A 26,004-nucleotide genomic window follows, 5' to 3' on the forward strand; every position below is an offset into this window, starting at 1 on the left:
TAAGTCAAAGTAAATAACTGGCCATAGGGTTGAAATAGGATAAAGGCAATGTAGTTACCTGAATCAACAAGATGCTAACATTTTGCATAGTGCCGTGCTAATGTTACAGTGTTAATCTCAATGCAGTGAGTGTTGAACAAACATCCTCAGGACCACACTGCAAACATCGATCCAAGTTTGTTTAAAACAATCCCAAACAACAGAAACTATCAAGCATCCCGGGCTTGATCGGAATATTGAAAATAATGGAAAACGTCATGAGAACTGTTAATTTCATAACAAATAAAAAAAAAAGATTCTATTCATGCATGTTAATACGTTTGTTCCTCTTGAGGAGAAATATGAACTCTTGCCTGAGATGTCAAAGATGATGTGTTTCCTGTATGCACGCATCATGAAAAACAAGTTACTCTCAGAGAAGCTAACGCTGCTGCTACTGAGTCTGACTGCAAATGTTACTCATGGTAAGTAGACTCCAGTGCTTTACTTGATGTTATCCATCATAAGTATTTCATTGTCATTTGAACAGGTGCTGTTAAATTGTCTACAGACTTGTGACAGTATGTGGAAACTAGCTGAACTTTGTAAACATTAGCATTGACTGAATTGCTAGTTCCTTAGCAAGACTTTCCTGCTACAAGGACAGCTAACACAGCTCACATTATATCAGCATCATAAATGTATCTACAGTCATCAGTTAAAGGGAAAACACTTATTAGAATCTACTTCAGTATTCAACACACAACACATTGTTGAGCTAGGAAAATCTCATGTTAAATATTATCAAGCTAGCATTGCTAAAGGAGAAAAAATTGTTGCCTCTAATATTTCATGGCACCACACACAGGGTGCTCCTTTAACTTGGGAAATTGCGTAAATGTGAATACTAAAATACCTCAAACATTTTTATTTTCATCATTATTGTACTTTTTGGACACTGACAGTTTGGGACTGTGTCTTCGCTTGTTTCCAGATGTTGGCTAGTTTGGTCATGCTAACAACAGGCCAAGCACATTCTGCACTGTTTGCTTTTGCCAACAACAGCGCGTGGTTTCAGAGAAAAGAGACCATGTGCACTTATGTCAGTTGTCCATCGCGTGTCTTAAGGAACCATGAAAACTAATTCTGTACACTTATATAAGTTGGTCATGGTGTTGTCATTGTAATATACATTTTGTCTGCAATCTAAAGGCAACATAAAAACCTGAATTTGTTTGCCAGTTGATAAGGACCATTTGAATACACAGTTAGTTTTGATCTCTGTGATGCTGTCTCAGTTAGGGAGGAATATCAAGTTCAGCCTGGCTTTCAGGTCCCACCTAGATGGGCTGCATCCTCCAAAGAATCCCCCTGAGTGGACTGTCACACTTAACAACTAGTGCAGTCACATGTCACTGGCCAGGCTTACGTTACTTAGTCAAGTGGGTGGAGCGCATGTCTTTTTATTCAACGCAAATGCTTTGGTAACATTCTTATTTGCCTTAAGTAAACTTTCTATATATTTTTGATGTGTTAATGTTGAATTCTAACAGAAAACAAGGTAAATATGTTTCAATGATAATCCTGAAGTATTTTGTTGTTTTGTAGTAAAAAAGATACCACTATTATTCTCTCTAAACCAGGTGCCTTCAATGAGAACAAATCTTACCTTTAACAGGAGCAACCTTCAGTTCTGACATTTAGTTCAGATACACATTGGCCAGTTCAGCTATTTCAAAAATTGTAATCATAGTGATAAATGAAATCAAGCTTTATTATTACTCAGCTAAAAGGAGATGGTGAGGTGTGGTTTAAGCAGTCCCTTAGACACTACATATTTGGTCATAGTGCACGCTATTAACCTACTAGTCTTTTAGTCAGATGATGTCCACACTATCAGTGGATGAAAAAGACAGATGAAGGAAGTGCTCTGTTCCAAGGGATTAATTATTGATGGTCATCACTGTAGAATTTTCAATTAGCACTTTTAGAAAAGGGTTAAGAAGGCTTTGTGTATTGTTACCGATGAGGACATGAGACGTTGACTACCTAACTGACACACTAAATAAAACAGAAAATTGCACAGACACATCCTGTACTTTACTATTACCCCTATATTGACTTCATTCGCGTATCCTGACAACTGTTTTCTCTGTCACCCTTCTTGGAGTCCTGACTCACGGTTTTGAAAAAGACATTTAGCTGCATGAAAACGAGGAACATGAAACTTGCACTCGTCAGGGTCATTAGAGACTGATGACTTCACAAATGCTTTTTAGGGATAGTTGACTGTCCAGTGGATAATAGTTTCTGTCAGCAGTCCTCAAGCATAGGATCATATAAATGCGGCAGTCGTTGTTGATCACTACAGGGTAGCTTCAAATCACCTCACTTATACCAAAAACAGTTTCAGTTTGCGTGTGTGTGTGTGTGTGTGTGTGTGTGTGTGTGTGTGTGAGAGAGAGAGAGAGAGAGAGAGAGAGTCTGTACAGAGGCGGGGGGCTGGCTATTGATGTTAGTGGAGGAAATGAATGTGTAACTCAACTCAGACACAGCTCACCGCTTGTTGATGATCAATACATTCATGTGCGTGTGCTGCGGCAGGAAGTGACCGATACCGCCGGTATCTGTCTCCTCAGGTGTGTTCAGCTGTGTGGCCGCACCAGGAACACGGAAGCCCCGCACCTGTGAGCTGACGTCACACGCTGAGAGTACCTGCAGCGACACGTCCAGCTGAAGTCAGTTACTGAAACTAGCCTCACGACGCGAGACAAAGGCGCCACGACGACTCTTCGCTAAGGGACGTATCCACCATTCGTTTCTCCTTTTTGTGACTTTCATCGCGAGGAATATAGACACAGGGACCAATAAGCAGATGGGGACCGCTCGGCTCTTGGCTGCGGGCATTTTATTCGTCGCTTTTCAGGTGAGATTTCCTGCCGTGGCTGTGGCTCTCCTGTCAGTGCGCACCTACTTTCGTCGTGTGTAAAACCTGTTCTGCTCTCCCGACTCATTAACACCTGATACCACACCATACGGGTCTCCTGTGTATTATATTGATACTTTCAAAATAATGCCGTTTACGCCGTGAGGAGCTTTTAAATCTCAGTAAAAACTTGTATTATGACTTTAACTTCGATCACTACTTTAACTCAGCGCCGCTCTGCTGAGTACAGGACGGTGGAAGAAGGTGGGGGCAAATGACAAATGGCCAAATAGTATTTTAACCAGTGCGGCTTTTTGTGGTCTGACTTTGGAAGTTTCGGAATCACAACTCGTGATGTGTAGATAAACGTATCGGAGCAGTAACCGCAGACACGGGCTGTGTCTCCCAGGAGTTTGAACGCGGTGAGCGGATATGCGCGGCCTCGCCCTTGTTCCACTCATGTCGTCACTAGCAGGTTAAATTCCAACCCAACTTGTCCCCAGTAGTGTCCTTACATGTTGTACCATCTCGTGGAAATACTCTCGTAAAAACACGGGAAATCGCATCATTTTCACAGACTCGCTTGTGATTGAATACAATTGATGGCTTTAATTCACAATTTAGGCCCATTTTGCGGAATTTCAATGATTGATAGACCTGGACACGAGTAACTGATTTTCGATTGTTAATTAAAAGAAAAGGTCAACATTCTTTCAATGTGAACGTTTGTAAAAATATCTGTTTTACTCCCTATTATATAAATTCAAGCTACTTGTCAGAAAAACAGACTGCAGGCAACTTGGGCCTTCAGAACTTGTACCAGGCGTTTTCACCAATTATTTGACATCTTGTAGATTAATAAAAAAAAATGTCAGACCTTTAATAACCTATAATATTTAAAAATATAAATATATATAAATATAAATATTTTTATTTCAGCCTCATTAGGCATTGTGCGGTGTTTCCAGTTTGTCTACCTATCCTGACATTTAAAACACACAAATGAAATGCCTTTTTAAATTTGTTGTAACAATATTGGATTTTATTTTTGTCACATTTTGGGTACATTTGGATTATGATTAACTGAAACTATGGATTTCCCTCCTAGGCCTCAGCTTTAGAGACCACAGAGGAGCCAAAATGTGTACCTGGATTCAAGTCAGATATGTTGATGTTCAGAGTGGCCAGAAAGCACCTGGGGCCAGGCACAAGGCTGGGCAGAGGTGAGAACAATCCAGGAAGCTGCTCTCGCTCTTTTTCTATTGCACACAGGCCTTAATTAACCTTGACTTTTCATTGTCTTACTGTCATTGTCTTACTGTATGGATTCCATTTTTGGTCTGTGTACTGTTCAGGAAAAAAAGTTTAGCTATAGAAAAATCTAGCCCCAGATTATAGTGATAAATGATTATTCTCATCTTTAGTTGGGTGCTCCTCTGGATCAAATGGCCTTCAGGAGAGTAGCTGTTCACACTGTTTTCACATGTAGCCCAAAAAACCTCAAGGCTCAGCTTGGACTCACACTGCTTGCCATTGTAATGCTCTTATCTTGCAGGGAAAACAATGTCCCAGAGCCTGTTCTGCAGGCCTTTCTCTTCGACTGGTGTCAGATATTCAGAGTGAAGCAGCGCTTGATGCGTTGTGTCCATTTACTCCACATATTCTGTTTGGACTATAACATTACTCTAGTTTTGCTTATTTGTCAGATCCTAAGAGTTTCCCATGACGTTTGAACTAAGTATAACCTAACTTGGCATTGTGATGTGATCAAAGTGTTACCTAGTTGTCATTGCTTGTCTGTTAACAAAAGCTGTCCTGAACTAGGTTTCCAGTTTTCCGGTTCCAGATTCACCATTTGTTAGTTTCTATTTTGCACTAAAACTACATAATCTATTTATCATTTTAACATTTTCAATACACTGGTGTTGTTCTTTTCAAACCTAGTGTGACCAAAGTTGGCATTTTATTAAATAATTCCTGAATGGTTAGAGTAGTAATTATGTATTTGCAAATATGCAATATGTACAGTGTGATGCAAGTCACACTACATATTCTCTTCCTGCAAAGTTTGCACACACTTACACAGTCAAAAACGTTTTTCCTCACACACACACCTGCTATTCATCAGCGTACAATATGTTTTTCCTTTACTTATGCTCCACCCAGTGTCCAAAAAACTATATTGCATGTTGTAACTAATAGTATGGCTCCACCTATTGCAAAAACACAGTTTTAGCTGTAGAAACGTATTTAATTGTCCTACCCATACTCCGCATAATTAGTTACTGATGCTGCACAAGGGTTTGTGGTGTACAAGCCAGATCATAATATACATTATCTCAAGGCACTTTACATAGAAGGGCAAGACCTTAAAAATGATAGAAAAACCTAACAGTTCCCACAATGAGCAAATTTGGTGACTGTGGAGAGAAAAATCTCCATTAACTGGAAGAAACCTCTAGCAGAACCAGACACACACATATATATTTATATATATGAATAGTTTTGTGCTGACACGACAGCAGCCTAATAGCTGCAGACATCTGCCGAGCAAGTGATAGACCAAATAAACTAGAATCTCAACTTCTATACTTCCACTGCTTTGCATTATACAGCCAAACACAAATCACGAGCTCACTGGCTTTCAGCCTCTCTCTCTTGTATATGCAACTCAGAATTCACTCTTAAGATATCCAGTAAGCTAACCATCTTGGGTCAGGACAGTCCTGTGAACTGTGGCAGGTTCATATGCTGTAACTGAAAATGTAACAGATTATAGAACTGTTGTGACTCTAGGAAGCTGATGTGGCAGCTCTTATCATCTCTTATTTTATGAATTGAAATGAACCTTTGTACAGTGTTTTTACTTGATTTCTTTAAAGTAGACATTTAACATACATCATGCAGCCCTAACTGAACCACTTTTGACAAGCTGCCACTTCCACATAATATTTAGCTTAGCTGTTTTTTATCCATTGAACAATACTTTTGTCATGTCCTGAAAATGTGCAGATTTAGTTTTCTCTGCATGAACTAATTGTTTCTTGTGTTCAATCCCAGTGGGCTTCACTGACTGCACAAACCTCACAAGATTCCCTTTCTTCAGTAATGACAGCCGTTTCATGGTACAGATGGATGGAATATTGATGGTGAGTAGACTTTGACAGACTTGATAACAAAAAAGAGCAGTTTCTGATGCTTCACCCTCCAAAATATGTAGTATTTTATTATAGTGCTGTAATATTCTCCATGTTGATCTGATCTGCATTATGAAAACACAGTTTAGCCTCTTAGACAGTTAAATTATGAGGGATATCGTTGAACAGAATATAACTTAATTCCAGGATCCACCTCTATCAGCTCTGTTTAAACACTCAGTATGTGTACGTTTTGTTGTCTTTTTCTTTACCTACACCTTTATATTGCCCTGAGATTTAGATGAACATCAACATCAGTTGCTATGATCACTTTGAAATTTTCCCCAGCCATGTTGGCGAGGAACATCATCAAAATGTTGGAGCAGTTAATATACCCAGAGTTGGCATGTTAAGTTTTCTTTAGTCAAAACTTTTTCCATATGTCCACATTCATTGTGGATTTTGTCTTTTTCATCCAGGTAAGGAGAGAGGTTGTTCTTCAAGGACACCTTGACTTCTCTATCCATTTCTGGAACTCGCATGGTCAAAAAATGACAGTTCCTGTCAAGGTAGTGCACCACGGTCATCGCCATGGGCATCACCATAGGCCTCACCAAAGGAAAAACAATGGGCAACATCAAGAGGAAATCCATGAGCATCACCAAGGGGAAATCCATGGGCATCACCGAGGGAAAAAGCATGGGCAACATCAGAAGGAAACCCATGGGCATCACCAACAGAAAACCAATGGGCATCACCAACAGAAAATCCATGAGTATCACCAAGGGGAAATCCATGGGCATCACAGAGGGAAAAAGCATGGGCAACATCAGGAGGAAACCAATGGGCATCACCAACAGAAAACCCATGGGCATCACCAACAGAAAACCCATGGGCATCACCAACAGAAAACCCATGAGCATCACCAAGGGAAAAACCATGGGCATCACAGGCAAAAGGTTGAGCATCACCCTGGATACAATACAGAGGTATGATTAGAGGTCCTGTTGGATTGCTTCATAAAGAATCTCAATATGTAAAAAAAGAAGAAAGTAATACATTTAATGGAAATTAGATTGCATGCACACACTCTTTTGCTTAACAAACACTGTCCCACTGGATCTGTGTATGAATGGGCAAAACTCGGAAAAAAAATGCAGCTACAAAAAACTTCAACCCTGGACTGGCGTACTCCTTGGGCAGGAACTGGTTCATAGCCTGCTCTAAGATTTCAGGATTTCTTTAGAGATTGTTTATCTAGACTCTTGTTAGACTAATAAACCCTTTACTAATTAAAATGTATGCACATTTTCATAGAATGTGACCACCCCAGATGTGCCTGTTCTGACTTTTCCCAAGTCTGTTGTTGGATTGAGGAGGAGGAAGAGAGACTGGGTTATTCCGGACATCAATGTTGCTGAAAATCATAAAGGACCCTATCCCCATAAAGTATCTCAGGTAAGATGAACAATTTGCACAATCAAAAAGTCATATGCAGTTCAACATTGAATTCTCAGTGACAAGGAGCTGCAGTTCCTGTTAGTTTCCACTGTGAAAACGGGTCACCACTCCCTAAGAAAAGCCATAGCGGCAATCATTCATTAACCCTGAGATGAACGAAATGGTTTAAAACAAATAACCATGTTTATCAGGACAACATTGTAAATTCTAATTACAATGATTGAAGAAAACAGATTTTGAAATGTCCTTGTAATAATGACAACTACGTTCATTAAACAAGGTTGAGATCACAAGGTAACTTACTTGATCAGAATATAGAATATCCTAATTAAGCCAGTCTTTGTTTTTGTAGCCCAGGAATTTTAAAGCAGCAAACCTCGAAGAACTTAGCACTTCTTTACTAAAGTTAAATTGTTTTGCAATATATTAACTATGATTACATTCAGTGAGAACTATGTAACTCACACCTGTCTTGTTTTGACCAGATCCGTTCTAATGAAGATAAAGTGAAGACGGTATATTACAGCATCACTGGTCCAGGAGCTGATGAGGCTCCCCATGGCCTTTTCACTATGGACAGGTCCACTGGTATTTTGTATGTGACACAGCCTCTGGACAGAGAGAAGGTGGAAAGGTACACGGTAAGCACCCTCTCTGATGTTAGTTTTCTTTGTACACTTATTTTCAAACATTGTGTATTCCATTTCACTTTAATTTTATGCTCATATCCAAGTACAATAAAGTGCATCAATCTACACTAAATAAACCTTAATAGAACATGGAAACTAAGTCAAGAAGTCCAAAAAACTCAGTGCAGAGCTTTTGTGATACATTTGAGGTGAGGTTAAGATCAGGACATGGTTATGAAACCATTTCTAAAGCTGAGTGTTTGCAGGAGCATAGTGATCTCATTAGTTGTGAGGCAGAAGAAGTTTGGAACCAGAGGTCTCTTCTAGAGCTGGATGTGTAGTTAAGCTGACTAAGCAAGGAAGAGGGCTGGGACAGGGAGTTGAAAAACAAGAACTAAAAAAAAGAACCCATTGTCTCAACCATCTTCATCAGTCTGGCTTTTGGGGAACAGAGGCCAGATATAAGTTACTTTGAGTAAAGGTATATATATGCCAGTTAGAGTTGTTTACCAAAATCTGGTACTGGTTCCAATACAGATTTCAGTGCCTCATTTCGGTGCCTGAGCTATGTTATGAAACAGTTATCCTGCTTACAAGTAACATTAACGTTACAGCATGTGCCTCAGGTTGCAACACACTCTACATGGCTTTGGCAGTACTTAATGTTAGCTACCTCAAATTCAAGTAGAAAAATGAAGTATGTGTATATTTTATGTGAAAGGCTTTGACACTGGGACATGCAGCAAATGTGTGAGAATTGAGAGAGGAGCAAAGGGCAACTGTTGTCCTAGGACCAGCAGCTGGACTGTATTTATATTGTGCCTTTCCAGTATTATCCATCGTGTAGAGAGACCTGAAGATGGCAGCTCAGATACCAAACAAGAGGCCTTGAAACTGTAACTGCTGCTATAGGAGCCTCTACAAAGTACTGAACACAGGGTCTGAATACTTCTGTAAAAGAGAGGTTGTTTCTAGAACCAAGTCAGTATGGGTTATTTATTGTAGACTGGTGGAAAAAATGGGAACTTGGTCCATTACACAATGTGTGGAAAGAAATTATCTAAATACTCTCTTAGATCACTGTGTGCAATCAAGTAGTGAACAACAGGCAGTAAAGCCCACCTGCATTTAGGTTGACACTGCCACTGCGCTTCTTAAAAGAAATGGAAATTGTTCGAACAGTTTAGGGAAAACATTTAGTCCAATCTGATAATATGACAATAAGACATAAATAACCTTCTGGAGATTACTTGTAAACAAAGTCATGCCTACCATTCAGTGTTCATTATGTTCTCCCTCTTAATGCATTTGAAAAGTCTTCTTTAAGTGTATTTTACATTGGTATCAAGTTTATGTCTGTTTACTTGCCAGTAGTATTTGTCACAGCTTATGAAATGTAAAACTCATGGCTGGAATATGCATCACATCACCTGAATGGAATCATCTACATAAATTATTTTTACATGTGCTGTATTATGATACAAATGTGTTTGTCTATGCGCAGTTTCAAGCACATGCTGTGGCAGAAGGGTCAGGAAATGCTGAGGATCCAATGGATATTATAGTGAATGTAATAGACATGAATGACAACAAACCAGTTTTTGCTCAAGATACATTCCTTGGACAAGTTCCTGAAGCCTCAGCAAAAGGTACAGTGAGTTACTTTCATTTACGATTGGAAAAACATTGTTGGACAAACAACGAGAGAACAGCTGGACAGATGTGCTGATGTTTGCCCCAAAATTTAATTTATGAAGTGAAATTCTGTGCCAGCACTGACATTTTTCTTATCTTCTCACTTCAATTATTCACTGCTCTTGGTTTCTTATAGCCATACATTATATTTAAAATGGGAGAATGAAAGGATAGCAAATGCAGTATCTCCCGATTGTAACCAATGGTTAATAATTGAAAATTAAGCATACATGCTAATAGGTCCAAAATTGCAAATGAGTGTTTGTCTGTTGAGGTAGGTGTTGAGTAGAGTCAAGAAAAATGGGGAAGATGTAAAATGAAGTGTTCACCTCTGAAGTGAGCACACACATTTTACCAAATTAGTAGAATGCCTCTGAATACATTGTGAAGCCTCTGTACTTAAATTCACACTTCTGAAAATCCCTTTGTGCAGGTTTTGAGGTGATAACAGTTATCGCCACAGATATTGACGAGCCGGGTAATGCCAATTCAGATGTTCGTTACCGTATTCTGAGCCAGGATCCAGAGTTGCCCAGTGCCCAACTGTTTGAGATCAACCCAGTCAATGGAGCAATCAGAGTCAATGCCGGTGGCCTAGACAGAGAGGTGAGGATTTTGAAACATACTGTATTAGCATTTTACTTAAACTGTGCTAGCATTCATAATGTTAGATAGAGATTAGTATGAAGCCACTGACGAGCTCTTAGTCACTTTACCAAATCATGATTCCACTGATAGAAAACCACAGATTCTGGGTTTCCAGGAAAAGTTGTTTAACATGAATAGAACACAAAAACAAAGTTGGTTTTGCAGTTATTTGGACAAAGGACACAGCAATGAGATTAGACACTTTTCATCGCTATGTCAGGCATGGTAAAGATGTATTGTTTTATGCTCCGAGAATGATGGCAGAGTGTTTAAGCTGTCCATTTGATGAGTTACACTAATTGTTTGTCTCCGCAACAGCATTACCCAAAGTACACTCTGGTGATAGAGGCAGCAGACATGGAGGGAAATGGGTTGACCACATCTTCCAAAGTAATTCTCACTGTAACAGACAGCAACGACAACTCTCCAGCCTTTACGCAGTCATCTGTAAGTACAACATACAAACAGTTCAATCATAGCTTTGCAAGTATGTGTAGTTGTCACCAAGCAGTGTGCTTTTTTTGTCTTAACTTTTGTCTGAAATACAGTACAGTGTTTTAAAAAAAAAATAGGAAATCTAATTGTAAATCTGCAGCCACAATGCGGACCTGTAGTACAAGTACAAAAATCTTTACAATCACAGCAAGTCACTTGGGCTTGATGAACATTGACTTCACACATGGTCAACTGTAAGGCTACGGAGAACGTAGCTGATCATAATCATTGTTTGTGATGAGCAATAAACAATAATTGTTTTCCATTTTTTCGGATCTCAGTTTAGGTTCTGAATGTTAACGACATGATTGAAATAGTAATTCTTTTTATACTTTTCACAACAATCATATGGAAACAGATATCGAGGAGTATCTTTAAGAAATAAACCTTTGTTGTAAGGGAACTATACTTTGTTCTCAAGTATCACCAACTGCCTTTGTTATGCTCTCACACTTTTGAACATATCCCTTGCATTCTCACAGTATGAGGCAGCAGTACCAGAAAATAAAGTGGACGCTCTGGTCATTACAATGGCAGTAACCGACGGTGATGAGCCACATTCACCAGCCTGGAATGCCAAATTCAAGATTGTTGATGGTGATCCTGGAGGCCTGTTCACAGTCGCAACAGCAAGTAACAAACAGGAAGGGATCATTACTACTGCTAAGGTAGGACATAAAGCATAAACTCTCAAACAAGCCACAATATCAAAGATTAGCAATATCAGTGTTTCACACTTTTATTTGGAACACTACACCTATACTGAGTTGTTCCTACCTCAACTCCACAAGATTATAGAATTTTTCCTTAGACAGTCTGATAAGATTCCTATGCTTGGTGTGGATCATTATTGGGTTGATCCCTGGCTCCTCCAGTACGCATGCCTCTTTGAGCGAGACACTCTACCCTAAATGACCCTGATGGAGTGTGAATGCTGTGTGATAGTATGTAGCTAGTTTGCATGAAGAAGCACTATATGAATGTGTGTGAGAATTTGATGTATTTAATAAAGTATATAAATATATTACATGTGCTCTTCTGTGACCTGTTGCAGTAATTAAGTAGCAGTGTTCAAGTGGTTTCCTCTTTTACAACAAGTTTGTGTTGTACAGCAGAACAAGATGTAAAATCTTTATCTGATAGATGATTGTACTGTTTTCTCCATCCAACCAGGGTCTTGACTTTGAAAAGATCAAACAGCACACTCTGTTGGTTGCAGTGGAGAATGAAATTCCATTTGCCACTCCACTGCCCACTGCCACAGCCACAGTGGTGGTGAACGTGCAGGATGTCAACGAAGCTCCAGTTTTTGATCCAGTTGAAAAGCTTGTGTCAAAACGGGAGGACCTTGCTGTTGACAGTGAAGTGGTGCAGTACATTGCTAATGACCCCGACACTGCACGCAAACAGAAAGTCATGTAAGAGAAAACTGATGAAATGAACACCAACTTTGAACATTGATCTAAACACATTATCCCTGTTGCAGAAAATTAGACAGTAAAACAAAATTAAAACGCTGGTCACACTAGTTTCATGTGGGAGTGAAATATACGATGTGAGAAGTCCAGCTCGAGAAACAGATTTGTATTTAAAAGCTTAATGCACTAAAACACAGCACAGTGATTTGTAAAACTCAGACAGGATTAAGGCTGCAACAACTAAATGATTTATAGATCATAAAAATAGTTTGCATCTTATTTCATAATAGATAAACAGGGTCTGCTCTACAGAATGCAGCAATGTTTACGTAGGTGGGGGCAATAGTGCCTTGTGTAGCTTATGTGACAATACAGCGGAGACAAGTGTTCTATCCAAGTAGTCAAAATTGTCAAAACAATTTACATTAATGCCTTCAAAGAAGACTGTTTGTGACAAAGCTGATCTTGTATGCCACAGCAGCAAAACACCTGTGGTATGAACATGAGGAGAGAACATGTTGGAGCTGGAGGGGAGCGTAAAGAGCTCCAAGGATCATACCACAGTGATGTGCTGCCATGTCATGTGAAATCAGCTTTGCACAGGTTTTCTTTTAGGCCTCCCAAGAAGATACATTATAGATATTGAATTATGACTAGTCAGAATTAAATTGTAGACATCTGAAAGTGGAAACATATTCATAATTTGATTGCAGACATCTTAATGGATATATAAAGATAATTGCACAAGATGTCCCATTGTGAAGCCTGTTTTTGTGATAAGCTTGTTTGCATTGACCTCTCATCATTTCTCTGACTGTCCAGGTATAAAATAATCAGAGACCCTGCAGGCTGGCTGAACGTTGCCAAGGAGACAGGCCTGATTAAGGTGAAAAGCGCCATGGACAGAGAGTCGCACTTTGTCAAGGACAACAAATACACAGCACTCATCGGTGCATACGACAATGGTAGGTGTGACAATTGGCTTGATAATAGCTTCAGAAGAAGCTGTCTAAATATAGACCAGAGAATTAGTTTTATTTTGCTCACTGCTGTGTGTGTGTTTGTGTGTTTGTTCGTGTGTGTTCACCAGATGAGGTCCCAGCCACAGGAACTGGTACTCTGATTATTAAGCTTGAAGACGTCAATGACAATGCACCCGTCATTGAGGAACGTGCAATAAGGGTGTGTTTCATTTCCCAAATGCTGAACATGTGTGTCATGTGTTTGAGCACTTTAATGCAGATGTAACTTAACATGAATGAGTTAAGCTGTCTGGTGGTGAGCCCAAATAGATATGAAGGAAATAATTAAATGCTGCTGTTGTAAAAGTAGCCAAACATAACTGGTGTGCACTAACCTGATCAGCGAATTCAACTGTTTCTATATGACTTTTGTGTTTTCTCAGGTGTGTAAAAAGGAATCAGCTCCTCATCTGCTTTCAGTAACAGATAAAGATGGCCCAGGCTTTGCTGCTCCATACAGTGTTGCTTTACAGGGCATGTCCAGGACCAACTGGACCGCTCGGATGAATGATTCCAGTATGTGCACTATAATACAGGCTTGTTGTTTTAGATATTTTAGATGGTTGTAAAAACAAACCCACAAATGTTACTTCATCAAGAAAGACATTACACTTTTCTACCATGTGTCAGTGCTTTTAGTGCTGTTAAAAAAGTAAAATTTTTTATAACTGTATAGAATTTATGAAATACTTCTTCTTCCCAGGCTGTGTGCAATGCAAGCTCCAGAATTTAAAATACTTTCAGGACAGATGCTTTAGTATAGGTTTGAAATTGACTTCTGAGGTTTGAATGATTAAAGTCGACTGAGCAGTTCGAGAGAAGAAGTCATCCTATTGACATGTAGCATGTTTGTTATGATCAATGTGTACCTGTGCATTGGTGTGAAAATGATGCGCGCTGCTTTGAAATTAATCTGGAATTAGATTAAATTGTAGATTCCTGAAATATATATTGACATAAAATAATGCAGTGGATATAAACTACACTTCCTTCAAATTCCCTTTTTTTTTTTTTGCAGAAACAGGCATCATCCTTAATTTAGCCACTGAGCTGGAAAGTGGAAAATACATTGTGGTCCTGAGGGTTTCAGACAGACAGGGCATGGAGCAGGACAACACCGTCCAGGCCGAAGTGTGTGACTGCACAGGCAAAGACGTGTCCTGTAATGAGCGAATTGCTGGTGGAACCAGTCTGCCCATGATTCTTGGAATACTGGGAGGCGTCCTGTTGCTGCTCAGTGAGTATTTAATTCTAGTTCAGTTTGAAAAGATTGATATCTAATTTCAAGGGACTGTACATGAGAACCTTAGCCTTTAACACAAAGAAACGCTTTACATCTTAACCTGCAGCTGTGTGTTTCTGGTGATGTTGTAATCATTTGTTCTGTATGACACACGCAGCAGGACAAGCTCTGACTTTCAGTAATCTGAAAACTGCTGGAGAGTTTTACCATAAACTATGAATCAGCATGCAACCATGCAATCATGCAACGTATTCTCTTCATTTGGGCATCAGAACAATTTGTTATGTCTGAACTGACAGCCTCCACTAATGGACAAAGCTGGTGTACTTTGTTGGCAACAACTTAAATTGATGGATTAATCCACATTTGATGTTATTTGAAGCGATATAAAAAATATATTACATGTCCCTTTTAAATGATTGGTCCAGTAGTGACCATGGTGATCTCACCACTTTACCTTCACTTTCCTTTCTCAGCTCACACGTGGTGACCTAATCATGTGGGTGTGTTGGATTAACCTCTGTGCTCTTTGTTCAGTGCTGGTGCTGCTACTACTGCTGTTTGCAAGACGGAGAGGAGGAGAAAAGAAGGAGCCTCTACTGCAGGACGATGATATAAGAGACAACATCTATTACTATGACGAAGAGGGAGGTGGCGAGGACGATCAGGTAAACAAGGATGCAGCTTTGGTCTAATTTCTTTAATAGTCCGTCTCCGGTCACGTGGTTCTTTAAATAATTAAAGTAGCACATCAAAAGGTAAGGATATACTTCTAACCAGCAAATAAATGCAGTAGCGATGAAGGCTTAGAAATAATTTGACATTGTCCCTTTTCTGATCACACTGAAATCAATACAAGTCAGAGCAAAACCCTGACATGTTTTTCTTTCAGGACTATGACCTGAGTGTTCTCCACCGTGGTCTGGACAACAAGCCAGATGTGTTCAGGAACGACGTGATGCCAAACTTCATGCCTGCTCCTCAGTACCGGCCTCGCCCTGCCAACCCAGAGGAAATTGGCAATTTCATTGATGATGTGAGTCAAAGATTTAAAAGCTTCTCCAAACATAATCATGAAATCCTAAATATGATGATTACTGTTTTGATAGAACTAATTTATAATCTCAGTCTATAGCATTTTCAAAACTGTTTTAAGTGATGAACAATTTATTCTGGTCAGCACGAGATTTAAAAAACACTTGCTCATTTTGTTTGCATGTAATGTACATGGAGATGTTTTTGTCATGACATGATTTTTTTAAATAAATAGATTGAGTATCACCTCACCCACTTTATTCTGCAATGTGTATATGAAAGTTAGAGTCCATAGAATGACAATCTACTGTTTATCCCCTGCTCCCCTCTCAGAATTTGAAGGCAGCCGACAATGACCCCACAGCGCCCCCCTATGATTCCCTGCTGGTTTTTGACTATGAGGGAGGTGGCTCTGATGCAGGAAGCCTCTCCTCACTGAACTCGTCGAGCAGCGGAGACCAGGACTACAACTGCCTCAGCGAATGGGGACCCCGTTTTAAGAAGCTGGCAGACATGTATGGCGGAGGAGAGGATGATATGCTGTAAATGTACCAAAGAACAAACAATATGTAAAGGTGGATGCACGTATGACTGCGTGAATGTTAGTTTGATCGAAGCATGGACTGATAAATGAATGCATCCCAGGGTTAACTACTCTCAGACAGACATCAGTAGGATCACACATGTTTTTTCTTTATGTGGATTGTGGTTTACCTTACAGTGCAGTCCCATCAGCAGTTAACAGCCACCTATCAAAGCCAGAGGATGTTTTTGTTAATGAGTTCCCCATTTTGAATGGTTAAGCTCTGTCTCTCTTTTAGATCCCTGTTTGACCTCTAGACTAAAGACTAAAACTTTCTAAATCCCAATCTTGTTTATTCTCTGTTCACTATGTTCCGGAGCCACATGTTCAGTCTGAATGTGGATTCATGGATTTAGGTTTATTAGCCTGCTGTTATGCTGGGTGACACTGGACACACTCATGCTTGCAGTTGCACTGGTAACGTGTGTACATTTTGCAATTTATGGTACTTTTTTTTTTCCTGTGTAGTTTGCACTCCTGCTACAGTTACATGTCATTTTTGTGTTTCTGTTCGAATGAAATTATAAATAATCAAGGCAAAATCCAGGTAGCCAGCTAACTAGTCAATGAGTTACCAATAAATACTTTTAAAAAATGATTGGTAAGTATCTGTTCAATAGACAACTTTATCACATTGCAATGTCAAAAAACTTTTTATAATTAACTCATATATAGTTAACCGAAGTACTTTATTACAAACTGTTGATTTTGAATTTTTATAAAATGTCTTAACACGAAGATACATTTGTGAATGGTCTTTATTTAAACAAGAATTGTGACACACTGAGGCATAGGCCTAGAGCACAGAGCAGACGTGAAGTAGAAACCCGCACACTTTCTACACTGGCTTAATGAACAACTTTTAACATGATTCAGTTATGTCTTTGAACCGTTTTATTTGATATTTTTTATCAAGTAGTGTAGGTAGTGTACCATGTGAAAATTAAACCACGAGTTCAAAAGAATGGTTCCTCTTCCAAAATTCCCAAAAAGTTAAAATTGGCGGCTGTTAGGATGAGAAAGCTTCAGCTTTTTGACAGTGTGAAGATACTTGCACATTTAAAATAATTGAGTAGGAAAGTACTCAAACTGAGACAGTACATGCATCCAAAGCTACTTTGCATAAGCAATAATAGCTGTATGTGGGATCCGCTTGAGGTGAACTGGGGACCTTCAAGGTTTGACTCCAGTGTTCCTATGCCCTTGGTGCTATGTAACGCACAATATACAGCTATTTCCCAATGAAAGCTTTAGACAATGATGTCACCTTTATGTTGGAGCCACTGCTCGCTCTCATTTAGAGGGGGAAGTGACAGTTAAGTATTTGAACATTTCATGTTAAAACCTCAAAGAAAACTTGTATAAAGTTGATTTCACATGACAGCAGTACAACATCAATGGGGTATGAAGCTCAAGTTGTTTAAGATCCTCAGGTAAACAGAAGAAGAATAATGGCTCCAACTTGTTTTCTCTTCAGGTTCATATCACAGTGAATGTATGTGGCAGATCACTGTATCTAACATAGAGCCAATTTCAGCTATGGAGCCTGCACTGGACATTGTTGCAAGATCACTGAGGTAGACCCCCACCTTGTGTATGTGATGCAAAGGGTTACAACATGCCCAAGATGCACTTGCATCCCTTGCTTCTTTTGAACATTGTGCGTGTTTCTCTGTTAAGGCTCATCAATGCCAGCTACCTACAGAAAAATCATCCCCATGGGATCATGCTGGAGCGATCAGCTTGACGCTGTTACCCCACTTAATGACCCTAATGAGCACCTAATGTCTGAGCATGGTGTAATCGTGGGGGGGATGACTGATCCCAATACGATATCCTTGGTTCTGAGGGAGACAAAGTTAATGTTGAGTCTTTTGCAGGGGTGGTCTGCGTTGAACTGGGTTGATATGGAAGACAGGTGTTTCTCTCATCATTGTGCATCTCACTTCCAGCCCACTCAGAAGTCACCATGACTTTGGCTATCACCACCCTGCCCTTTATGGCCGAATCACTTGCAAGGACCACGCCCCAACTATATGTGATGTGACGTGACTCAGATTCGTGGTTGCGTCTCGGGCATCTTTCCACCCAAGCTTTTTAACTAGTTTACTCAATTTGTTTCCAATCATCGATGACAGAGTAGAACTACCGTCACTGCTGTTTGCCTACCAGTCTGAGTTGGAGCACGTCATGCCAACCTCACCTCATCAGACCTTTGGGATGAGCTGATGACGGACCTCTGCCTATGTCATTACTGGTGCACTGTCAAATCAAATCAAATTTTATTTGTATAGCCCAAATTCACAAAACAAATTTTGCCTCAGAGGGCTTTACAATCTGTACAGGTAGTGACACCCTCTGTCCTTAGACACTCGGTTCGAGTGAGGAAAAACTTGCCCATAAAAAAAACCCATTTAACGGAAAAGAAGGTGGAAGAAACCTCAGGGAGACCCACAGAGGAGGGATCCCTCTCCCAGGACGGACAAACATGCAATGTATGTCACGTGTACTGAACAACGCAACAGAAACACAATTACAATGAAAGACAATGATTACAGTAGCAGTGGTGGTAATATATAACAATGCTACAATAATAAACAAGTTAATATTAATATCATAGAATTATGACTAATTGTAATAACAAGAGTGGATGTCAGGCAGGGCCATGGCAGTAGTGGCAACCACGATCCATGAGAACCTGCTGGACGAGAGAGCACAGAAACTCTGGGAAAGAAGTTTAGTTATTAACATGCATTAATGAGACATGTATGTTTAGAGATGGGGATGATAATATATAGAGAGAGGGGGGGGGTGGGGGTCGGTCCCCCGGCAGTCTAATCCTATAGCAGCATAACTAAGGGATGACCTGAGCCAGCCCTAACTATAAGCTCTATCAAAGAGGAAAGTCTTAAGTCTACTCTTAAAAGTGTTGACCGTGTCTGCCTCCCGAACCCAAAATGGTAGTTTGTTCCACAGAAGAGGAGCTTGATAGCTGAAAGCTCTGGCTCCCAATCTACTTTTGGAGACTATGGGAACCACAAGGAACCCAGCATTCTGAGAGCGTAGTGTTCTGGAGGGGTAGTAAGGTACTGTGAGCTCTTTGAGATATGATGGTGCTTGCCCATGAAGAGCTTTGTATGTAAGGAGGATAATTTTAAATTCTATTCTGGATTTAACTGGTAGCCAATGTAAAGAAGCCAAAATGGGTGAGATGTGATCTCTGATCTTGGTTCCTGTTAGAACACGTGCAGCAGCATTCTGAATTAGCTACAAAGTCCTAAGAGACTTATTGGAGCAACCTGATAACAAAGAGTTGCAATAGTCCAGCCTAGAAGTAACAAATGCGTGGACTAGTTTTTCTGCATCTGCTTGAGATACAATGCGTCTAATTTTGGGGATGTTACGTAGGTGGAAGAAAGCAGTCTTTTAAATTTGTTTTATATGGACATTAAAGGACAGATCCTGATCAAAAACAACTCCGAGATTCTTAACGGTGGAGCTGGAGGCCAGGGTGATCCCGTCTAAAGTAACTACGTCTCTAGAAAGAGAGTTTCTAAGGTTTTTGGGTCCAATTACAAGAACTTCAGTTTTGTCTGAATTTAGCTTCAGAAAATTATAGCTTATAACTTTTTATATCCTTAAGACATTCTTGAAGTTTAGTTAACTGATTGGTTTCATCAGGCTTGATCGATAAGTATAATTGGGTGTCATCGGGATAAAAATTTAAATTAATAGAGTGATTTCTTATAATGTTCCCTAAAGGAATCATATATAAACTGAATAGAAGTGGTCCTAACACAGAACCTTGTGGGACTCCGTGACAAACTTTGGTATGTACGGAGGATTCATCATTGATATGAACAAACTGAGATCGATCTAAAAAAAAGGACTTAAACCAGCTTAAGGCGGTTCCTTTGATGCCAATTTGATGTTCCAGTCTCTTTAAAAGAATTTGATGGTCATTGGTGTCGAATGCAGCACTGAGATCTAACAAGACAAGTACAGAGATGAGTCCTTTGTCTGAAGCCATTAGGAGGTCATTTGTAACTTTGACTAGTGCAGTCTCTGTGCTATGATGCACTCTAAATCCTGACTGAAAATCCTCAAATAAACTGTTCTTATTGAGAAAGTCACGCAGCTGATTGGCTACAGCTTTCTCAAGGATCTTCGAGAGAAAGGGAAGATTTGATATTGGTCTGTAATTGGCTAAAACCTCTGGATCTAGAGTGGCCTTTTTAAGAAGAGTTTGAATTATAGCTACTTTAAAGGACTGTGGTACAAATCCTGATAATAAAGGCAGATTAATCATGTCCAATAAAGAAGTGCTAACTAGAGGTAGAACATCCTTGAGCAACCTGGTTGGGATGGGGTCTAAGAGACAGGTTGACGGCTTTGATGAAGAAATTAATGAAGTTATTTGATGAAGGTTGAAAAACAGTCTAAAAATAAATCGGGTTTTACAGCTGTTTTCAAACTTGCTGTGTACGGATGCAGATCAGTGCCTGTTGAGGGCAGGAGGTGATGAATTTTGTCCCGAATAGTCAAATAATTTTATCATTAAAGAAGCTCATGAAGTCATTACTACTTAGACCTAACGGAATAGATGGCTCAATAGAGCTGTGGCTCTCTGTTAGCCTGGCTACAGTGCTGAAGAGAAACCTGGGGTTGTTCTTATTTTCCTCTATTAATGATGAGTAATAGGCTGCTCTGGCATTACAGAGAGCCTTCTTGTATGTTTTAAGATTATCTAGCCAGACTAAACGAGATTCTTCCAGTTTAGTGGCACGCCATTTATGTTCAGAATTACGTGCCTCTAGCTTTAAGCTGCGAGTCTCCTGGCTGTACCATGGTGCTTATCTCCTTTGTTTAATTATCTTCTTTTTCAGAGGTGCAATAGAGCCGAGAGTTGTTTGTAAAGAGCCTGTAGTACTATCAACAAGATGATCTATTTATGAGGGGCTAAAGGAAGCAGACAATTCATCTGCTACATTGAGACATGGCATTGAATTCAATACTGAAGGAATCACTTCCTTAAATTTGGCTACAGCACTATCAGATAAACAGCTGATGTAAAAGTTTCTGCCAAAAGGCTTATAGTCCAGTAATATGAACTCAGAGGTTATTTAAAAATGGTCAGACAGAAGAGGATTCTGTGGAAAGACTGTAAGATGATCGATTTCAATGCCATATGAGATAACAAGATCAAGAGTGTTGTTCAGACAATGAGTCGGTTTATTTACACTCTGACAGAAGCCAATTGAATCTAATAGAGAGATAAATGCAGCACTAAGACTGTCATTGTGGTTGTCCACATGAATATTAAAATCACCTACAATAATTACTTTATCTGTTTTAAGGATCAAGCCTGATGCAAACTCTGCAAATTCAGATACAAATTGTGAGTAAGGACCAGGATCTCGATAAACTGTAACAAATAGAATTGGCTGTAATGTTTTCCGGGTTGGGTGAGTAAGGCTAAGAACTAGACTTTCAAATGAATTATAATTTAGTTTAGGCTTAGGATTTATTAATAGACTTGAGTCAAATATGGCTCCAACTCCACCACCTCGACCAGTGCTTCGAGGAATATGAGTATTACAGTGACTGGAAGGAGTGGATTCATTTAAGCTAACATAGTCATCCTCCTGCAGCCAGGTTTCATGAAGTACCGTGCCTCTAAATCACTGAGCCTTACCTCCAAGGCAACAAATAAACTACATTTATTACAAGTACGATTATCGCTAAAGGAGGATGAGGATTAGCTAAACATGTGGCACAGTGGGCAGGAGAGAGCAGGAGAGGAGAGAGCAGGAGAGCAGAGAGAAGCCATTGCTGTAGCTAGGCTAACTAGTGTAACTAACAAACTGGTAAAACTATCAGATTTAAAGTGTTGCTAAAGTTAAGAGACCTTTAAGTGCGCAAACAGAACAAGTCTAAGGATAGTCTCAAAATACGCTGATAATCGCTGAAGTGAGAAATATACGAAAATCTGTTGAGGTGAGCAGCAGAGCACACCATGGCAGTAACACTGATAACCGAAAGGGACAGAATACGCTCACCGTAAAGCAGCGAGTCAGTGAGTCACTGTCCAGGCTTCTGGAAGAGCTACGGCCCTGATGGTCATTCAATTCAATTCAATTCAATTTTATTTGTATAGCGCCAAATCATAATATATATTATCTCAAGGCACTTTACATAGAAGGTCAGGACCTTAAGAAGGTCAGGATCAAGTCAGGAGGTCAGGATTCAAGTGAGAGCTAGGTGGCTAAATCTATGTAGCCTCTCCCAGAAGGAAAAGGTTCAACGTCTCAATGTACCTGTAAACTGGAAAGGCTTATGGCGATAGGCAGGGGTGGACTGGCCATCCGGGAGACGTGCGAAGAGGACTCGACAATGATGAGCGAGTGGAGACAGACACGGTCAGTAACATTAGCCTGGGGCTGGCTAGGCTACATTTTTGAGACATGTCCAAAACAAAGTTGAAAACGTTTTTGATTTTGTTTAAATATGCCGAATTGTGATATTATGGGTTATTATTGTTCAGATGATTTAGCTAAGAGCTGCTAATGTTTACTGTTGCCATAGCAACAGTAAACTTTCTGAGCTGTAAATAGAGATGCAGAATCAAGCTGTATTGAAAACAGAATACAAGTAAACCTATAGGGAATAATTAGTTTAATTTGAAATATTTGCCATTGAATTGATTGTAATCTTTCAATTCATTTATTGTTTACTGAGGTGATAACTATTTAATAGGTATAATTTGTGTGTAAATGTGTTACTTTTACTGTAGTTTTCAAATGGCTGTGTATAGTGCTGTCTTGAGCATTTTCAGGTATTTTCACAATGATGTGACTTTTTTTCATCGGAAAACACTAGTAAAGTGTCAGAATGAAAACATGACATTAGTGTTGTTACGCTCGCAAACGTTTTGTTCATTATGAACAAATCTTTGATATGACTCGGGAGTAATGTTGTTAATTTTCATGCAGTACCTTCCCTCGCCACATGGCAGGCAGCTGCATAAGCTAGCCAGGCCACTCAGGCTGTGTGACGAGCAGTAAGCACAACAATTCATTCATACGGATCGTCTGAACAGTACGTTCGTTCGTTCATTCGTCATTCGGATCGTTCATTTGTCACGTGCCCTGAGCTGCCTGTCACTACTTTGTGACTCAAACTCAATGCACTGTTAATGTTGTGAAGAAAAGAAAAAAAATATGAATGCGGTGTACTTATTTTTTGTGAGAATTATTGTACATGATTCTGTGGTTTGGAGTTTCCCCATCTAATGATAAATACTTTCCCTATGTCCAGCCCAGACAGGTTCAGGGCAAGTCAGGCTTGTCAATTCAGGGAAAGAGCCAGGCCAATGCAGGCAGCCCAAAGACAGGATCACCTGAGAGGGAAACAGCTGTAGAGAGTGAGGAGTGTGTCAGCCCAAAGACAGGATCACCTGAGAGGGAAACAGCTGTAGAGAGTGAGGAGTGTGTCAGCCCAATGACAGGATCACCTGAGAGGGAAACAGCTGTAGAGAGTGAGGAGTGTGTCAGCCCAAAGACAGGATCACCTGAGAGGGAAACAGCTGTAGAGAGTGAGTGTACCAGTCAAATAACTGATTTTTTTTCACAACTTGATCAGAAAAATCTTCAGTCATTTTTAAATGATCACCCTCAGCAAAAAAGTAGTATTCCAGTGGTGCAGAGAGTATTCTGTAGTAGAGACGGCACCAGTAGAAAGTGGCTGACGTACTGTCCAGAGCGTCACATGCTGTATTGTTTCATCTGCATGGCATTCGGTAAGAGAACTGATAACAGTTGTTTCATCAGTGGAATGTCAGATTGGAGGCATATATACCAGCGCACAGAGGAGCAATAGAGAAGCAGTGCACACAGAAACTGTGCTGAAGCTTACCTCTTGAAATCCGCCAGTGCTGATATCAGCAGTGTGTTTGATGGCAGTCAGATGTCGGCATACAGAGAGCAGGTCAGAAAGAGGCGGCAGGTTTTGGAGCGCATCATAGATGTCATCAAAGTTCTTGGGAAGAGGGGAGGGTCAGAAAATGAGGCAGCATATACCCTGGAAGACCACACAGTTGATCATTGTAATTTTTTGGAAACCAATACTTCTTCTGGGGAAGTATGATTTCGGTTAAAAAGAGCACCTGGACAGCTGCATTGAGAACAGCAAAAAGTTGCATTTGTCTGGTGGCACAAGAGGCAGAGGCTCCCTTGTAACTTTACTCTCCAAAACCACAGTCAACTCAGTGATGGATGCAATTCACCATCTGATTCAAGAAAACATCTCCAGTGATATCAAGAAAGCAGGAATGTTTTCAGTTCAACTGGACACCACACAGGACATAACCTCTCAGGATCAATGCTCAATAATTATGAGGTATGTTAGTGATGTTGTTCATGAGAGGCTTGTTGCAGTGCTGAAGTGCAGTTCATCCACTGGACAGGCCTTTGTCGACATGCAATCGGAAGTTCTGGACAAAATGGGCCTCAGCAAGACCATGTGCATTGGAAATGCGACTGATGGGGCATCAAACATGCAAGGCCAATACAAAGGATTCTCCTCACTGCTATCTGCACAATCTCCAAACCAGGTGCATGTATGGTGCTACGCACATGTACTAAATCTGGTGCTTGCAAACACAACCCAGATTGTTATTGAGAGTGGGTCCTTGTTTGCGCTCATCAATGGCATTGCGGTATTCATCAAAGAGTGATATCAAAGAATGAATGTGTGGGAAGAATCAGGCAGAAACAAAAGACGTAAACGCCTTGCTCCTATTGGCGAGACACGCTGGTGGGCCAAGCATGAGGCACTGAAGAAGGTGTTTGGCTCCTTTGGAAAGCCGGAAGATGGGCTGTATGTTGATGTGCTGTTGACATTATCAGCTATACAGAAACAGGCAATAGTGAAACCATGTGTCCGTGTCATGGCCAGAGGATATGCAGAGTCATTGCTCAAGTATGAGACGATCTTGACGGCTCAAATCTTCCTCAGCATATTTGAACATACCTCTCCATTGTCTAAATACCTTCAGACGGCAGGATTAGACATCCACTCTGCTCACAGAATGGTGGCATCGACACAGGATACGCTGAAAAGCTTGGGAAGAGATTTTAAATCTGTAAAAAAAGCAGCAGACACATTTGTCAACTGGACAAACACAGAAATCCAAGAGAGAGATGACATTGAAGTGGAGGCCACACTGCCACAAAAGAGGGGGAGGAGGAAGAAAGTCTTGCCTGGAGAGATGGCTCAGGATGCTGCAGATAAATCCTATGAGGTGAATGTGCATAACCGGATCATGGACACAGCAATTGAAGCCATTCATAGGCGCTTTTTAACACACGGCAATCTATATGCTGACTTGGCATGTCTGGATCCCAGAAACTTCCCTCAGCTCTGCACCAGTGCTCTTCCCCAGTCTGCCCTTCAAGTGCTTGCAAGGATTTGACAGCAGGGCAACCAAGGAAAATATGCAGGCTGAGTTGAAAAGCTTTGCACTCCAGTGGAACAGGCTGAAGGCATCCTCATTGGCAGAGTACAAGGCAAGAACAGTAAAAGATGGATCAGGTGGTGAGGAGGACAACACAGAAGAGGTTGAGATAACTCCCATAAGCTGTTGCTCCTGCAAAGAATGCCCTCTGTGCTGCTACCAGATACTTCGCCGTTTCAACATGCTAACAGATGCATACCCTGTCCTAGGCCTTGCTTA

At 40.3% G+C, this 26,004-nt stretch overlaps 1 protein-coding gene across 3 annotated transcripts; it reads left to right on the forward strand.

Moving 5' to 3' along the window:
• The first annotated feature begins 396 nt into the window (after positions 1-396).
• cdh1 (cadherin 1, type 1, E-cadherin (epithelial)) lies at positions 397-17,009 on the forward strand. 3 transcript variants are annotated; one of them, XM_069538475.1, is made up of 19 exons: positions 397-464; positions 2,619-2,905; positions 4,014-4,128; positions 5,966-6,054; positions 6,522-7,031; positions 7,360-7,500; positions 7,989-8,144; positions 9,637-9,781; positions 10,261-10,433; positions 10,794-10,922; positions 11,453-11,638; positions 12,144-12,388; positions 13,211-13,353; positions 13,479-13,570; positions 13,794-13,926; positions 14,429-14,647; positions 15,191-15,321; positions 15,546-15,689; positions 16,022-17,009. In XM_069538475.1, the coding sequence occupies exons 2-19, from the start codon at positions 2,855-2,857 to the stop codon at positions 16,232-16,234; spliced, it is 3,015 nt and encodes a 1,004-aa protein (XP_069394576.1). In that variant the 5' UTR covers positions 397-464; positions 2,619-2,854; the 3' UTR covers positions 16,235-17,009. The 3 variants fall into 3 exon arrangements, with proteins under 3 accessions (XP_069394576.1, XP_069394577.1, XP_019949845.2); XM_069538476.1 differs by lacking the exon at positions 397-464 and adding an exon at positions 2,385-2,512; XM_020094286.2 differs by lacking the exon at positions 397-464 and having other exon boundaries at positions 2,517-2,905.
• The last annotated feature ends 8,995 nt before the right edge of the window (positions 17,010-26,004 follow it).

This window comes from Paralichthys olivaceus, chromosome 14 (genome assembly GCF_024713975.1).
Source record: "Paralichthys olivaceus isolate ysfri-2021 chromosome 14, ASM2471397v2, whole genome shotgun sequence".
NCBI classification, from domain to species: domain Eukaryota; kingdom Metazoa; phylum Chordata; class Actinopteri; order Pleuronectiformes; family Paralichthyidae; genus Paralichthys; species Paralichthys olivaceus.

Bases quoted from the DNA above. Each gene is read 5' to 3' on its own strand.
- cdh1 (XM_069538475.1), top strand. From the start codon at position 2,855: ATGGGGACCGCTCGGCTCTTGGCTGCGGGCATTTTATTCGTCGCTTTT. The intron at 13,354-13,478 runs GTAGGTGTGACA...TGTGTTCACCAG, and splicing joins CATCGGTGCATACGACAATG to ATGAGGTCCCAGCCACAGGA. The intron at 14,648-15,190 runs GTGAGTATTTAA...CTCTTTGTTCAG, and splicing joins AGGCGTCCTGTTGCTGCTCA to TGCTGGTGCTGCTACTACTG.